This window comes from Epargyreus clarus, unplaced genomic scaffold (genome assembly GCF_041222505.1).
Source record: "Epargyreus clarus isolate Ecla_fem2 unplaced genomic scaffold, WU_Ecla_fem_2.2 ptg000015l, whole genome shotgun sequence".
NCBI lineage: Eukaryota > Metazoa > Arthropoda > Insecta > Lepidoptera > Hesperiidae > Epargyreus > Epargyreus clarus.
Genome location: NW_027332223.1, coordinates 14,299,924 through 14,314,188, shown reverse-complemented (window position 1 = coordinate 14,314,188; position 14,265 = coordinate 14,299,924). Strand labels below are relative to the sequence as shown.

At 37.4% G+C, this 14,265-nt stretch overlaps 2 protein-coding genes across 2 annotated transcripts; both read right to left on the bottom strand.

Moving 5' to 3' along the window:
- Window positions 1–226: 226 nt before the first annotated feature.
- LOC140747885 (uncharacterized) lies at window positions 227–6,225 on the bottom strand. The gene is made up of 4 exons (XM_073080502.1): window positions 6,079–6,225; window positions 4,860–5,195; window positions 1,603–1,626; window positions 227–957 (listed from the first exon to the last, which is right to left on the bottom strand). Exons 1-4 carry the CDS (start codon window positions 6,088–6,090, stop codon window positions 343–345), a joined length of 987 nt encoding a protein of 328 aa, XP_072936603.1. The 5' UTR covers window positions 6,091–6,225; the 3' UTR covers window positions 227–342.
- Window positions 6,226–6,478: 253 nt separating this feature from the next.
- On the bottom strand, window positions 6,479–9,138 carry CPR65 (cuticular protein RR-2 motif 65). Its single transcript, XM_073081011.1, has 2 exons — window positions 8,987–9,138; window positions 6,479–7,273 (listed from the first exon to the last, which is right to left on the bottom strand). The coding sequence occupies exons 1-2, from the start codon at window positions 8,996–8,998 to the stop codon at window positions 6,800–6,802; spliced, it is 486 nt and encodes a 161-aa protein (XP_072937112.1). The 5' UTR covers window positions 8,999–9,138; the 3' UTR covers window positions 6,479–6,799.
- Between the last annotated feature and the right edge of the window lie 5,127 nt (window positions 9,139–14,265).

The window sequence follows — 14,265 nt, the reverse complement described above, 5'->3', positions numbered from 1 at the left end:
GCTTGTTATTTCAAAACTAGGCTATTAAATGTAAATGAAACAATATCATTATTTTAAAATATCCAGAATAAATTTAAGGAGAAGAATGTCTTGGTGTAGTATTACTACACTTATTATTGTATTTAATATTACTTTTTGGTACCTATGTAAACATATAGTAAAAAGTGCTTTAATGATATTTAAAGGAATTTCTTTCGTTTTAGAAATTGAAAATGAAACAAAATAATGTTGTATAACGCTTTTCATTTAATAAACTCAATCACAGTACACATCATTCATGACAACGTCAGAATAACTAAATATTATGGTACATAAATTATTGTCTAGTTCAGTTTGCAGGTCCTAATAGCCGTAATGTGAGATACCGTGGGCACCGTAGGCGATGGCACCGTGGGCAAGAGGGCCGGCAAGGTGGCCGTGGGCGAGGGGCGCGGCGTACGCGGCATGCGCCAGGGGAGCGGCGTGGGCAAGAGGAGCGGCGATGGCGTGGGCAACGGGGGCGACAATACCGCCGTGGGCAACGGAGGTGGAGTGGGCAGAGTAGGAGACGGCGGGAGCATGCGCAGCGTACGCGGCCACGGGCGCAGCGTGGGCGAGAGGAGCGGCGTAGGCCAGAGGAGCGGCGTGCGCGACGGGAGCGGCGACCACGGGAGCGGCGTGCGCGAGGGGAGCGGCGATCACGGGAGCGGCGTGGCCGATGAGAGCGGGGTCCTTGCGGACGATGGCGTTGAAGCCGGTGTGGTCGTTGGCGGCGTAGTCCACAGTGCGGCGGGAGCCGTCGGACTCCAGGAGAGAGTACTGGCCGACCACGTTGCCGCCTACGCGGGTCTCATGCTGGCTCTTCACATCGCCGGTGTGGGGGTCAGCAACTCCGTAGGAGAAGCTGGTGTAGTCAGCACCGTGACCATGGATAGCGCTGCCGTGAGCAGCCGCCACCAAGAAAGCGAGAGCGACGAACTGTTGGAAGAAAAAATGAGGATTAAAATAGATACCTACTAAGCGCTAAGCTGTAAGTTTAAAAAAGACGTAGATATTTATTATGTAGAAATAAATTCATTGTTATTCTCTGCTCTGATACTCGGCTGCGATGAATCGTGCTCACTGAGCTTAAAAGACGCGTAATCTGTTTAAAAGCGGCAACTGTGAGCTCAGTCGTGGGAAAGCTTCCAGCTTTTCACATTTATCTTGAGTGTAACAAATTATAATATAATCTCTCGTGCAAACCTTGTTTGAGCCATATTATTGATATTTCTATGCTATGCACTGGTTTGCCAGGTCCGCTTAGTCCACGACTCTGTTCTAGGGCAGATCGTGTATATTACGATCTGCCCTGGTCCCCTATAAAAGATAGTTACACCAGCATCGTGTTACAACCACTAAGACCGCCACTTTGACACCTCCTTTGAACGGCAATGCTTACAAAACTTTTCACCGACGGTCACCCATCCAAAGAGTGACCGGGCTCGACGTTTACCAACCACAGAGGCACCGAATGTATTCGTTGTATAAAAATACATTGTGTTTTTCGGGTTAAATTTCAACGCGTTATTCCACCGTCTAAGCTCGATTAAACTTGAATAATAACTCCACGGTTAAACTAACCTTAGCTGCCATTTCGATAGGTTTGTTTTAACTGCACAGTGAACTGTGAATGTCCAACCCTGATTATTACTGGGCTTTATATAGGTGCCCTGTACAATCATTCCACGCTATTAATAGGAAATAAATGACAGGTAAACGCTCTAGGTCACGCCGGGTAAGGGATTTTTAGAGTTCAATTTCGTTAGTTAACTCGACAGTTCAGAGTAATGCGGAACTTGCGGCGGCTGACCAAAGGTACCAGATGTGTAGTTAACTTATATGACATTGAAGTTATGTTTATTTGGTGTAACGTAGGTTAAAGGGAGTTTTAAAAACAGCAGTATCGAAAATGTTAGGTAAAGGAGAAGAACACATAATTATAAATATGGCGAATGCAAGTGTAATTGAATTTAATTATTAACTAGCGAGAATAATAGTGTTTTAAAATGTAGTGGAAGCAGTGAGGTTCGGCCGATGAGGTACCACCAGCACGCCTACTTCAGGAGTAGCAAGGGTGTGGATGTACCGACTAATATCTTAGACCTCAAAAGTAGGAACGCATCTGAGATCGGCTTCACATATAATATTTCTATGTTATATGCAACGCCGAGCAGTATATATGAAAAATGTTCATGTTCATAGGCGGCATTGACCACTTACCATCAAGTGGACTGCATGCTCATTTCTACTTTAATCTTCTAGAAAAATGGGTTTAACGATATGAATTATGTGAATACTTTCCATTCTGTTCTAAAATTTTCTGTCTGTCTGTTCTCACGATTCGGTAAGTTCACACTAGGATTTTCAACGATAATGGTATGATGCAAGAGAATAAACACAAACTCGGGATGTCTAAACGCAGGTATGTATTTATTTAAATCTGACTGGCTTGGGATCTGGCGTGCGGAACTTGCGCTTTAGTCATCAAGAGTCATACAAGTTATATTTTATTTAGCTGCAACCCTTTTTATATCCCACTGCTGGGCAAGGGTTTCTTCCTATAAGTAAGTTTCTATAATATTACGAGCTTTACGAGGTTTTGCTCGCTTACGAAGTAATTTTTTTTATCCCCTTGGTAGATTTGATCAAAATCCTTTCTTAGCGGATGCCTACGTCATAACATCTACCTGCATGCCAAATCTCAGCCCGATCCGTTCAGTGGTTTGGGCTGTGCGTTGATAGATGACTATGTCAGTCAGTCACCTTTGAGTTATATATATTTAGATTAATAGATTAATAACAAAGCTAAAACTTTATCGTATCTCTATTTCATAATAGTTACCATTTGTTTTAATGTTTTCAACTAATTTTAGTTAGTTAGTACTAAATTTAAATGTTAATTTACTATAGTATCTATTGTACTTGAAGCATCATTAGAAACATCTGGTGGAGTAGGTTTATACAATACTATTAAAATAATTGTTAAAGGGAGCTCTAGTTTCACTGCCGACCTTACTATACATACGAGTATTTACATATTGTAACATAACATATCGCTGTCTGTGTATTTGTGCGATTATAATACGAGTTTCCATATTATATATAACGGGTAGTCACGATAAGTACACTGTTTTAAATTTCGCAGTTTAGCTGTGCCCATTCGACTGGGTCGAAATATTGGCAATAAAGAAATTTACAATCGCGTACTGTTTATACCCATTTAAAAAATCCAATGTCGTAATAGGTAATAAGTATACATTTAAAATCATAAACCTCTAGTAGTAGCAGTAACATTTTTTTCTTAAGGAAAATGGCGATGCGCTACGTAGTGATGTCAATGCACTACGATATTTACGATAAAACACGGAGGAATATTAACAAATTGGCAATAAGCACGCATTCTGCGTGAGTGGAGACACGTGCATAGCTAGTTAAGTAATATGACCTTGCTTCGTAATTTAATAAATATTTGTTTTATTATGGCTGCTTTAATTAAATTCATGTTATCTTTACCTATTTTACAATATTCTAATGTAGTTAATACGTGTTACAGCGCGCGGCGCCGACTGCGTCGCCTATTTTTTAATTTTTGAAAATATTTTATACATCAATTATTACACAGTTAATGGGAGTTTACCAACAGTTCCAAAGATGATAAACTTAGCCCCTTAAAGGATTTTCTATTGCTTCGCATGAACCCTAAATATTTTTGGAATAAAGTCTCCCTTCAAAGTTGAACTTCATTGTATAAAAGTTCCATTCGAAGTTTCCCATTTTAGGCGAGATAAAGACTTATTCGAATTCAAAACGACATTTTGAATTTTTGTGTTTACTAAAAAGCGCCTCATAATAAGCTTAAAAAGTGTTTCAAACGAGACATTTCAATTTCATTTATATGTATAGAGTAGCGATACGTTTTTAATTGTGTTTCGACCTTACTTACATTCAAATTCTGTCACGTTTCCTACGTCGGTCGAAGGTAAATAATATTAGAGTATACACTCTAATTGATTATTACAGAGCAGTTATATGCTACTGGTAATTAAATGTAAACAAACTAGTGTAAACATGTTATATATATTGAAAGAAATGTTAGCAAATGTCTATCCCAGGGCCGTACTTCGAGGTGTGGAGTCCCAAAATTATTTTCTGAATAAAAAGGAACATGCTTTCCGTCAAAAATTTATGGCCCAGAAACAAAATTATTTCAACACTGTGTAAAAATACACTTAAATTTGTTTGAAAAAAATCTTATAAGACTTTCTTATAAGCTGACCCGTCTACATTTGCATATTTTCTTCTCTATTTTAGGGGCTCCTCTCATGTGAAGGCACAGTCAGTAGCCTCACTTGTCCTCTTCTAAATCCGATCCTGTCTAGACCACGCATGAAGGTTAGAAACTGGTTTGAATTATGCAGTAATATATTCGCGAGATGCGAATATGAATCATACAACGTGCAATTTATAAATGTCAATAGGTGACTTGCCAAAAATCATACGATACCTAAATATATCGTAACTAATAAAGTTAAATGTTAAAATGAATTTATTTTCTTTGCAACGAATTTTAGGTACTCAAATCGATGTACGATTAAGCTTTAAGTTATGATTAAAGTTTTAAATGTAATAAATTGCCGTAATTATTATGCATGTACTATTTTGTATAATGCATTTTAAACGATATTTAGACTAGTTTTCAATTAAACAGAGAGTAGTGGATACAAAAAAAAAGAGTTTAACCATGAATACATACAATGAAAAGCAAGTAATACTGAAACGTATGATATACTTTATTTACAGACTCATTATTTACAAGTAGGTAAGGCCGTGGTCATTTAATAGAAACGAGGGTAAACGTAGGGAGCACCGTATCCATAGGCGCCGAACCGAGCGTAGGGGGTGTAGGGGTAAGGGGCAGCATATGCGAGGGGTGCGGCGATCAGCGCGGGGTCCTTGCGTACGATAGCGTTGAAGCCCTCGGCACCAGCGGCGTAGTCCACGGTGCGGCGGGTGCCATCAGACTCCAACAGTGAGTACTGGCCGTTCACGTTGTCCCCGGCACGGCTCTCGAACTGGTGCTTGAAGTCACCGGTGTAGGGGTCCGCTACGCCGTAGGAGAAGCTGGAGAAGTCAGCGGCGCAGGCAGCGGCCACGAAAGCGAAAAGGACGACGAACTGTAAAAAAAGCGATGTAAAGATAGTAGAGGCCTTAGTAATAAGATAGCGACGGTTTCACAGCTCCGACTTTTACATCAATACAGGAAAAAAGAACCATTTCAACTTAGTTTTTACGGTTATCATGTTAATTACGATTAATATTTTATAACACATCAATCCTATTTGGTATTGAATAAGATGAAACGAATCCTGATGTTTTTACAAACTTTAGTTCAATGTACTTGATTCCTTTGTCCATATGATTCCAGTAATTACGAGTCGAGTGAAGTTGATTAACTTATGTTGACATGGAACTATAAACATAAGACGTATTAACTGGAACTTATTGCAAAGGTCATGTGAATTGCATGATAATGAAATGGGAATGGTCAACACGAGCGTACACAGCTAGAGAATGTCAAGTGTTAGTATCGGCTCAGCTGAACTATTGAATTTATCGATTAAAGCCATTTGCATTGACAAACAATGGAATGGGCTGATAACGAAAGTTGTTGGTATGTACCGTGGTATGCGTTTTGTAGTGATAAAGGTATAAGATTTGTTCCAAATTAAATGAGATGAATCATAATTGTTCTTAAGAGATGAAAATAAGTAAACAAAGAAAGTTACAATTACGATATTTGACGATGCAAAATGTCAGAAAGAGATTGAGTGCTATAAAATAGTAGATCGAAAATTTAAAAAAAACGTAAAAGATGATGATGATGATGATCTGATAGGAGTGCACTTGTGACTCTTAAGGATGTGAAAGCTTAATTTTTTCTGAAAATTGTGAATATCGTTCTGTGGACTTCAACTTTTTGTAACATATTTAATTTGTAATAAAAAATAAATAAAGTAGATATTATTTTGCGTGGTATTATATTACGAGTATATTTACCTTCACAACCATTTTGAAGAGGGATAAGAGATTTGTGACTACGTCGATGGAACTAGAGGATCTGATGCTCCACTGAGAGCTTCACGCAGTTTTTATATCATCGAATACTGTTCCAGTTCTACTTTAACTCGTTTCTTTGCGAAGAAATTCAGGAAACGTCTAAAAGTCAAGTTCGTAAGGGCGATGCACCGAGCGAAATGTCGTCCTGTAATATCGATTGTATCTTTACTACTCAACGCTCTCCGTAATGCCTTAATTGATTGCCGGATAAACTCGCGACCTTCAGAATAAGTAACCACAACCAACCAATACTAAAATATTACACGACATTGAACATTCACGCTGTTAGTACAATTGGACAATGGTTTGATTTAGTGGAATAAAGGAAATAAAAAGAGAATTCCATTGCTCACATTTATTGATACATACCAAATAATAAAAATAGCTACCTACATAAAAACATTAGTTATGTCATGGAACCGGATTGCATTCGTCGAACTACTAAGTCAATTTCCCCTGCTATTAGTTATAATCGGCTCCGATTAACAAGGCTGTCTGGTCCGGTCACCAATTACGTCTTATTATTCACCTACTATGTAGTACAGGTACTAACTAACCGCTTACGATATAAATGCAAATTGAATCTTATCGAAATTCAATTCGGTGTCCGTTTCGTCGTGTTCTTCTTTCCGCATCAAGCGGAATATTGGTAGAATCAGAGTTAGATCCATGGATTGTGGATGTTGGAGAACGACTGGTGGATGACCGAGGTTCGGGAGACGGCAACCGGTCGCGCGGTTGTGGTCGAGGTAGTTTGGGGCCATCCTTGAGTAGCTGGGGCTCCCGTGTTGGGAGTCCTGGTGGTTTCTTCGTGAATGTTGTACTGATTGTTCGAGTGCTGGGTCACTGGGCGTCTCTGGTTCTTGACGGTCGCAAGAAAGCCAGAGTGATCATCGGCCCTGTAGTCCACGGTTCGCCTCACTCCATCGGGTTGGACTAGAGAGTATTGTCCGAGGACGATGTCTCCTCGTCGGCTCTCGTGCTGGCTCTTGATGTCGCCTGTGTGTGCGTCATTTACTTCGTACGCGAAGTTGTAGTTTGGTTCAGGGTACTGAGCGGCGATGTAAATGGGCACGGGCACTTGATGGAGTACCATGCACGTGGTCGATATGATCAGCGCAGACAGGACAACCAGCTGTAGACAAAACCGAATTCATATTAAAATTCTACATTCAAATTAATAAAATATTAAATTCCTCAAGCAAAATATATATTCCTATATGTAACTTATTTGTATATTAAGATGCATTAGTTCAGTAACAATGACCTTAAATATTAATCGATTCCATCTAGCCTTTAAATCTTATAGTGTAGAGAACTTGAGACACTCTTCAATATTATGAAACCCCTCAAACTTTGAAGTGTTAGATTGAAATATGCTGATTAAGTAAAAATATTCACTATACTTAGTCATTTATAGTAAGTACATAGGTATTATGTTGTGATATGGCCAGAAACCTTTTAATGTCCCGCTGCTGGGCACAGGTTTGTGCCCACATTGGGGGAGACTTTGAAGCGAAATATCTTAATAAGGACAAGTGATGATAAGCCTCCAAATTCCATCGCAAACTGCGGTCTCATCTCAAGTAATAAATCTCTTTCTGTTGTGACACAACCGTGGGAAATAAATGATAATCATTTTATGTATGCAGTCATAGCGGATCAATAAAGTATCACAGAAACATGTCATTAACGTAAACACATGGAACTTGCCGGACCATTATCGATAAAACTTCACAATATTAACCCGACAGAGATAGAACGTTAAATTTAATGACAATAAAATAGGCAAAATATCGCGGCAAACCTAGTTAAGTAAAAACGTAAAAACAAAAAACTATTTATATCATGACAGATAAACAAACGTATTTTATTATACTTTACATACGTTATTTTAATCCGGACCTTTCGCTTTCGACAATACAAAAAGGCCTATATATAAGCTCGAAGAGCAGAGAGACAGTTACTGCTGAATTTGCAATACACGGCACTGAATTAATGTGGACACTTATTTGTAGGGATGCCTTTTACGATTGGCAGATATAGAGCCCTATGGATTAATTTATTAATTGTTTTGAGGCACGCCACTCCCGTGAGGCTTAATGACAGAGGTCTCCTGTCCGGGATTTGACGGCGATCATTTCTCTTGTTTTTGCTCTTTGAGATGGGAACGGAGTTTGCGAGGATTTAGGCGCTTATCATCAGGTGTCTTATTTGGATGATTCGGGCATTTTGTAGTGAATACATAATAATATATTTTTGTGTTGTTACAAAATAGTTGCCATTTTCGAACACCGGTTATTAATTTTGAAGAAATTAAAGCTCATATTGAGTCATTATTGAAATATTTAGCTGCTCAAGATAATATTAGAAATGCGATTTTGATGACCGCTACAAATTTCTAAGTATAGGATATTATAACAATGTATGCAACTTTTTAGACTGGTAATCTCAAAAAATCTTTTGGGGTTTTCTAATACTACATAGATAGATAGAAGAACTATCCACATGTATCAGAAGAAACAATTAATACAGTATGTAAGGCATAAGACATCTTTTAAGTCAACGAGACCTTCCACAGAAAAGGCAGTAAATGTGTTAAAAACGATGATCACATTAATCACTTCAAATGGCGTCGGAGAGATGATCAATCTTCTTGATATATCATATCTTATAAGATCATTTATGACATGAGGCGGCAATTTCTTTTGAATGGTCAAAATTGCGTTCGTCTTATTTTTACAATTTCACTTTGGGTTATTTATTTTAGAGTCAAAATTTTGTGCGAAATTTTTTGACAATTCCAAATAATGAAAGAAGTGGAAATTCTAATGAAAATTTGAATTACCTTTTGGAACATGTTGAATGTTGTTTGTTGACTGTTGCTTCAAACACTGAGATGTGGAATGACTTACAGACCGAGCCCTGACAATTTATATGAGAAGAAATGAAAAACAACACCCGATTTCGCAATAGGATTGGGTATCAGTACCCACCGAAGCGTTAGTTGGGCAAACTGTTCCAGTCTAGATTCAGCGTAATGTAATACTAACCAGATGTGCGGTGGCAAGCCACTGCTACTGTTGTTACGAATTACAAATATTCTCAATGAACAGAGAAAATCGGAAGACGGGTTATTTATAATGAATGGAAAGAAGAAAGGGTAAAATGGAAGGATTGATTATACGCCTGGCGGGGCGATCATCATAATAGTCTGATGTTGATGGTCATGGCATGACACAGGAAATCCTAGTGTGGGTCTACGGTGTGGGTAGTAAAAAGCGTCATATAAAGTGTTAGAAGGTAATGTACGGATAGCTGACTATGTTCTGTGTTTGTTATTGTTGTTATTGTCTATAACTTATTACTGTTACATTACTGATCTCCTCTGAGAAAAGTAAAATAGGAGCAATTGTGAGCCAATACACGAATGGCTCTTCATGTCGACGACCGCTGCTAACAGTCGCCGATGGTTGCCGCCTGTCGTCAGCAACCGTCACTGACTTCGCCGATTGTCACAACCTTTTGTCTCCGAACTTTGATGACTATCGTTGACTATCAATGCTTGTAGCGACTGCGGTTGGTCGTCGGTCGCCAACGACAAGCAACAACCGTTGACGACAGTTTGCCACGGTCGGTGACGACAAACGTGGAAATCATCTTACTGAACTATATCTACTTACGCTCTACACTGTATTCTGTTAGACGCTCCAGATAAAGGAGTTGTTACGTAAACAAAAGTTCGGCGTATTTTAATCTCCCAACTTATGCAATTTATACGAAGCAACCCCGAACTTGTCTGTGGCAATGAACTTGTATGAACGCCGCAAGATGAGTTGCGTAATGTGTAACCTTCAATACGAGCATATTTTGAGCAAACTTTAAGCGATGAAGTTCGAAATTAGGTTTTGATAAAGGCAAAGACACTTTTCTACTAATCCTCAATGGAGCATTTTTTTTATAATATAGTAGTAGGAGACGAGCATGCAGTCCATCTGATGGTAAGTGGCTACTGCCGCTCATGGTCATCAACCCCAGAGAGAATTAAATATTCCTACCTGAGGTCGGCCACAGATGCTCCGCTGCCTTTGAGGACTAAGCTGGAACGACTTGGAAGAGAATGTCTCCCTTACCACAATCCTTCAAATTTTCATGAAGTCACTATTATAATGTTTTAAGTGACGGTTGTAAATTTTATAAGTACATTATTTAAAAAATTGTAAATCCGTAATTGGTTGTAAGAAATAGTAGGTATATAAGAAATATATTTGTATGATATTAAGAGCTGTGGATTTTATAATAATTAAATAAATAAATTAACACTGCTGTATTAGGTAGAAATAGGTGTGGCGGGTGCCACTGGAGCAATAAAGGGTTCACCACCTTCAAAATCGTTCAAGATTCTTAATTAGGGCATTCCAGCTTAGTCCTCAGGAGAAGCAATTCATCTATAGGTCAACATAAATAGGACTCGAATCCTATGTAGCGTTGATTACACTTGGTTTACGGCGTGACGCTTGAAACCGTTGCTTAGCAACGGTAGGCGCCCCGACGCTCAATTTACACGCATGCGCAAAACGTGCTCTTTTCAACATACCTACCAATCCGCAGTAAATTCTTACATTCTTCTTGATATTCTGTCGTTCATGGCGTCCTGGTACTCGGACCTTAGTTGCATAACATTCTCTGTCCCGTTGTCAATGAAGTGTCAAAACTGATTGTCAAAGTCAAAGTATGTTACTTCAAGTGACACTTGATGGTGTTTTGTTTTTACTTAAAATTTGTTACTGTCGCCTTCCATCGTTACAAATTCTGGAATAAAATTTTAAACAAATATGTATTTGTAAAATATTATTCAATATTTTTTATGTTGAATAATTGAAATGACACACACAGTGTGATGATTTAGCCTACTTTTTAATCTTTTAACTTTAACTTTCGTCCATTACAATAAAGAACAAAGTATTTTATAGCAATATGTATCTTTATGTTTTGGAAAATTAATGATCTGTAGTATATTACATTCCCCTTGTAGCAAAATGTACGTCCTACATCACATATTGTATATATCCACATATTGTATATACACTTAACTATATTACCTTAATCGTATCATTAATCTTAAACATTTCTGTCCTAAATTACTTTCTTTTAAAACGAGTTATGCTGTGAACTCATTGAACCTTATGCAATATTTAACAAGTTGTGACGTAAGCCCAACTTCAAGCCAAAACCAAAATGGCCGTGATAATGAACTTGAGTTGCATCAGCGTCTCGAATAATATGCGTACATTTATTTTAAATATTATTTTACGATCATAACAAGTTGGAAGACAATAGTCGAACTAATTTTTATAACAATGTTATAAGGCACATAATGGCGTACCTAGAGTAGTTTCAGCTGCGAGAACATAAATTTTGAGATTGGCGCCATACGCTACAAGTTAGAAGTGTAGAGCGATTAAAAATATAGGTATTACCTACGATACTACACCTGAGTTAAAAAAGATTGCAGAAAAGTAACGCGCATTCGATTTATTTTTGGCTGTTTCTTTGAGAATCTAGGATCCGAATTTCATCCATGAATTTTATGAGTATGAGTTCTTTAGTAGGTTCCATTATTATCAAAAACATATGTTTTAATGACGATCATGAAGATTTTTATCTCCTCAAGTCTGTAGCTTACTTAATATAATACGTGATCAATTATATTACGAATCCCAGATAGAACAACACTTAATTCTCTAGTATAAACAATGCCAAGTACGGCTTGCGTCTTTGCTATACAGGTCAATTAATATGCCTAAGATCCAAATTGACATGTTTAATTAAACAACTTTGCAGTATAATTTTCCTACATAATGTGTAAAGTATTGTCTATGTGGACGGTGTGGACCTGCGGATCTACCCCAGAAATCTTACATGTTTAATCTACTCATCTTGCATCATCAGCATCAGCTCATTACTTGCACCACACCTCTAATAGGAGCATCAACATAATTAGAGTAATTACACCGTTCCATCGCAGATGATGAATACTATGATTAAAACTGACGCCCGTTATTACAAACTCAAGTTCGGGGCCACTAATTCATACTGTAATTATAATGGTGTATGGAGATGTTCTGAATCTTGCGACATAGCGCAATTGGTTGGTACCTTCTTTAATGTTTTTGGTAATGAGCAAACGCCTACTTTATATTAGTTTTAGTGTTCGTAGCCGTCCGATTGCATTAGCTATATATATTTCGTTGAATATCACATTGTTATTATGTACGTTATTACCCTAAGGACTAAGTGCGCCCGTTGAATATACTTCCAGCAGCTGAAGTGTGTAAAACATCGCATAATAGCTTGTCTGTATTTTGCTTCCATACATACACGCAGTTTTTAAAGACTACTACTGTAGTTATTAGAATTTATCTATCAGTCTTTAAAAGTACTACTGACTATAGCTTATAGGCTTATCTAACCTGTACCACTCCTAACGATTCTCCACCTTCTGACTCCAGCGGTTTCTATTTTCATTTGGTCATCACTCCATCAGAGGGACCTTATACTTATACTACTTTTGGCTTAACTGTGATATCTGTTCTACAAATAAATCGCCTCAAGCATCCTCCACAAAATGTATTGTAGTGGTTACTTCTCTACAATGCATGGTGGTAATATCATGGTTACCACATACTAACACTATTTTATATCTATATCCATCGTCATTTATGTTGTCTGCTGTTACAATATTCACACGACATAATATTTGAAATTGATTAACGATCAGATTATTACATCACATATCAGATTCTAGATAAAATGTATACGAAATAGCACGAATGTTTTAAGAGAATAAAAAAAGAAATAATAATATAGTTAGTGTTTCGGTGGCCGTGAACTTGGTTTAGATTTAGTGCAAGTCACTCCAGTAGTCAAACGGGTAAAAAAGCGTGACAAACGAAAATAACTCGGAAGTTTGAATTTGAACATTTGTATGCAATGGATTATAATTGTATAGAAATAACATACATTGTATGGGTACTATAATATAGTATAGTAATTATTATACATGACAAAATCGTAGACTTAAAAACGCTGGTTTTATACATTAAAAGTAAATATTTTGTATACCGGTATATAATATTTTAGAGTAACGGAAGTGACAAAAGAGAATTCAAAATGAAATTCGCCAAGGACGAGTCGAACTCGCACATGGAGGCTTCCGTACCACCGAATGTTCATTATTTTTTACTTATTTTTATTCATTTTATTATTTTCAACAATACTTAGTTATATGACACAACAATAGATGGCGTTGGGGCGATGATAAATGATACGTAAATTTTCAATAATACTTAGTTATGTAACACAAAAATAGATGGCGTTGGAGTGATGATGAATGATACGTAAATAACGTATAATAAAATTAAAGTAACTATATTAAAATATGTTTTATGGTTCTTATTTGTATTTATTATAATACCAATTACAGTAGTAAACGGATTGTAAAAAAAAATAACAAAAAAAAACCGACTTCTATGTCACTACAAAGTAAAAAATAATTGAAATAAATGTTGGTTTAGTACATATTTCTGAAGTCGGCGCTCAATATATTTCGTTTGATAACAGCGTAAACAGTGTGTCCAATATGAGCCACATACAATGGTGTATGAATCATGGCGATCGGTCGCGGCATCGTGGAAAAATCGCCGAACAAATATAAAAAAAAATATATATATATATACGGTCGAATTGAGAAACCTCCTCCTTTTTTGAAGTCGGTTAAAAATGTCAACCATCTTCGTAGTACGGTTTAACAGTTAGATCGAAAAATGCCGAAAAATACCGGTTTGTTGTATGGAGATCCCCTTTAATATTCAACTTAATTTTATTTTTAGTATTTTTGTTATAACGGCCACCGTTATGCATCCTTTATAAAAAATCAAGTGTCTATTTATTACGGTTCCGGAGATATAACCCTGTGACAGACGGACAGACAGAGAAGTCTTAGCAACAGGGTTCCGTTTTTACCCTAATGATATTACATTATCATTACGGTCCATGTACACCTGCCACTATTTGACGTTAATCGCAGGTGTATTGTATTAAGTAGCAGTGCTTTGTGTAACTGTA

Bases quoted from the DNA above. Each gene is read 5' to 3' on its own strand.
- LOC140747885 (XM_073080502.1), bottom strand. The intron at 1,627-4,859 runs TAAATGACCACG...TGCAGTTAAAAC, and splicing joins ACGTTTACCCTCGTTTCTAT to AAACCTATCGAAATGGCAGC. The intron at 958-1,602 runs GTTAGTTTAACC...TTCTTCCAACAG, and splicing joins CTATCGAAATGGCAGCTAAG to TTCGTCGCTCTCGCTTTCTT.